Source organism: Vipera berus (genome assembly GCF_964194415.1).
Source record: "Vipera berus genome assembly, chromosome: 17".
NCBI lineage: Eukaryota > Metazoa > Chordata > Lepidosauria > Squamata > Viperidae > Vipera > Vipera berus.
This window is the reverse complement of record NC_138220.1, coordinates 6,598,154-6,601,329: the sequence shown is the minus strand read 5'-3', so window position 1 is coordinate 6,601,329 and position 3,176 is coordinate 6,598,154. Positions and strand designations below refer to the sequence as shown.

The window sequence follows — 3,176 nt, the reverse complement described above, 5'->3', positions numbered from 1 at the left end:
CCTCTACGTACGAGGCCAACATTTCTGTTGCTAAGTGGGACCCTCGTTCAGTGAATTTCTCCCCGCTTTGTGACCTTTCTGGCCACCGTCGTTAAGTGAATCACCGCATTCGTTAAGTTAGCCACACAGTCGTAAAGTGAATCCGTGCCCCACCCACCCCCACCCCGTTGACTCGGCTTGTCAGAAGGTCGCGAAAGGGGATCACGTGACACCCCTCCCCCCTGCGACCGTCATAAGTGTGAGTCAGTAGGCCATTTTCGCTGCGACTCGGCGCTCTGTGCAACCTTGGTGGAACGATTTTCTGCAGCCGCGGAGCACACGAGAGACCGAGCAGAGGCAGAGAGAGAGAGAGAGAGCAGGCAGGCACAAAGAGAGACCAATTTCTTTTTACTTTTGAAACTTTTCAATTAATACGAAAGTCTTACCGAAAGGCAACCGAGCTAAAAGGGGGGGGGGAGACTGAGGAAGACACACACACACACACCCCTCGCCCTGTGTCGACCTCAACCCCTTTCCAGCTAGGTCCATGTGAACAAACCCACTTGGGGCATGTTAAGGTCACAAGCCAGACTCCACCGTACTTGGGGTTCAATAGGGAATGGGGGTTAAATTCCCACCCACCCGGCTTAGAAAGTCCTTGGCTGACCGATAATAACAACGGTCGCAGCTGTCTTGACTAAGCCAGGGGCAGGCAACCTTGGCTCTTTGGTGACTCGTGGACTTCAACTCCCAGAATTCCTGAGCCAGCCACGCTGAGGGGAAAGAGAGGTTTCCAAGCTGAGCCAAGGCTGGCTCAGGCATTCTGGGAGTTGAAGTCCACCAGTCATAAAAGAGCCAGGTTTGCCTGCCCCTGGCCTAGGCCGCTTTATGACTTGTGAACTTCAACTCCCAGAGTTCCTGAGCCAGCCACGCTGAGGGGAAAGAGAGAGGTTTCCAAGCTGAGCCAAGGCTGGCTCAGGAATTCTGGGAGTTGAAGTCCACGAGTCATGAAGGGGCCATAGTTCCCTCATGCTGGCTGAGGAATTCTGGGAGTTGAAGTCCTCAAGTCATGAAGGGGCCATAGTTCCCTCATGCTGGATGAGGAATTTTGGGAGTTGAAGTCCTCAAGTCATGAAGGGGCCATAGTTCCCTCATGCTGGATGAGGAATTCTGGGAGTTGAAGTCCTCAAGTCATGAAGGGGCCATAGTTCCCTCATGCTGGATTAGGAATTCTGGGAGTTGACGTCCACAAGCCATGAGGGGGCCACAGTTCCCCCATGCTGGTTGAGGAATTCTGGGAGTTGAAGTCCACGAGTCATGAGGGGGCCATAGTTCCCTCATGCTGGCTCAGGAATTCTGGGAGTTGAAGTCCACGAGTCATGAGGGGGCCATAGTTCCCTCATGCTGGCTCAGGAATTCTGGGAGTTGAAGTCCATGAGTCATGAGGGGGCCATAGTTCCCCCATGCTGGCTCAGGAATTCTGGGAGTTGAAGTCCACGAGTCATGAAGGGGCCATAGTTCCCCCATGCTGGCTGAGGAATTCTGGGAGTTGAAGTCCACGAGTCATGAGGGGGCCATAGTTCCCCCATGCTGGCTGAGGAATTCTGGGAGTTGAAGTCCACGAGTCATGAGGGGGCCATAGTTCCCCCATGCTGGCTGAGGAATTCTGGGAGTTGAAGTCCACGAGTCATGAAGGGGCCAAAATCGCCTACCCCTGGACTAAGCAATTGCCCCACAATCCCTTCCATGCTGCAGTCGGATGTCGCTCAGAGAGAGGCAGGGCGGGCAGGCTGGGGATGATAGGCTGCCGTGGCTTGCAAAAATGTGCAAAAAGCTGGCAAGGGCCGTGAAGGCGAGGAGGGGGACGACGGCGGTAGCTTTTGTGTTTAGTAAACGCCAGGTTTTCTCTCCCCCCCCCTCAACCCAAACGGCTGTAATCAAACATCACGCAAATCTGGCGACGGGGAAACATTGCGCGTGGTCGGAATTCCAGCTGTATTTTTAAAAAGGGGAGGCTGGGATTAAGCCGTGCGCAGGTGAGCCGGTTGCGGGCTACCCTGGCTCCTGGTGGCTAGCCCTGGTTTGGAAGAAAGTGGCGCAAGGTGGAAGACCCGAACTGTGGTTTGGGGAAAACGGCCGAGGAATAAAGCCGGGGCAGCGAGTGGCCGGTCCCTAGGTCAGTGTGGGGGGGGAAAGTTTGCAGCGGGGACTCCAGGAGATAAAACACACAGCCAGGGCAGGCCTCGGCTGTGCTGTCCCTCTTAAAACACGCACAGGCATGCACACACGCACATGTGTTTGCTTGGCAGCGTTCTGCAATCAGGCACGGACTGGGGGGGGAGGAAATCACGCTAGAAGGCATCCAAGCTGCGAGGCTGGCGGGCAGAGAAAGAGACAAATAATCTAAAAAGATCTGAGGAGGGGAATCCAGGCAAAAGGAAAGACGGTGGCTCTCCTTGGTCTGGAGGGGGGGGACACTCGACCGGTGGAATTGTCTCCCCACGACCCCGGTGCACGTCAGAACCACCTCCCGGTCATTCCGAGGGGGCGTTCAGATAGATGAGGTTCAACTTGGGCTCCGGCGTCTCCTCGGCCTCGGACAGGCAAAGCGAGTTGGCCCGCGTGGCCGGGAGGAAGCCGAGCGTCTGGCCGCTGGGCTCGTGGCCGTGGATGATGGAATCATCGGCCGAGTCTGTTTCCCCTGGCAGAGACAGGGCGTTCCGGAGGGAGACCCCGGGCCGGGCGCCGCTGTTGGAATTCCTCAGGGAGAGGGAGACGCAGCTGGGCCTGCGTTCCCACGTGCGGGGACAGCAAGGCAGGTACTTGGCCATGGCCCGCTTGAAATCCCGCATGAAGAGCGGGTAGATGATGGGGTTAGCGGTGCTGTTGCAGTAGCCCAGCCAGGTCAGGAGGTCGAAAAAATCGGCCGAAATGCAGTTGCAGACCGCCTGGAGAGAGAGAGAGAGAGAAGAAAGAAGAAGAAGAAGGACAGTTTGAGATGCGAGAGAGAGAGAGAGAGAGAAAGAGAGCAGAAAGATGGAATAACAGGAGCTGCCGAAGCTCACTTTTTTTGCAAATTCAGGCAGTCCTCGATTTACGACCACAGCTGAACCCGTTTCTGTTGTTAAGCGAGACAGTTGTTCAGTCAGCTTTGCCCCATTTTATGTCCTTTCTCACTGCCGTTGTTAAGTGGATCA

General features: G+C 55.7%; 1 protein-coding gene across 1 annotated transcript in view; it reads right to left on the bottom strand.

The window, feature by feature from the left end:
* Positions 1-1,688: 1,688 nt before the first annotated feature.
* The window catches only part of HTR6 (5-hydroxytryptamine receptor 6), a gene marked incomplete at its 5' end in the record, with an annotated part of 18,997 nt that continues 17,509 nt past the window's right edge, over positions 1,689-3,176 (bottom strand). The window contains one exon of the mRNA XM_081341100.1: positions 1,689-2,927. Coding sequence (XP_081197226.1) covers positions 2,514-2,927 — 414 coding nt within the window. The 3' untranslated portion in view covers positions 1,689-2,513. The remainder of the gene's footprint in view (positions 2,928-3,176) is intronic.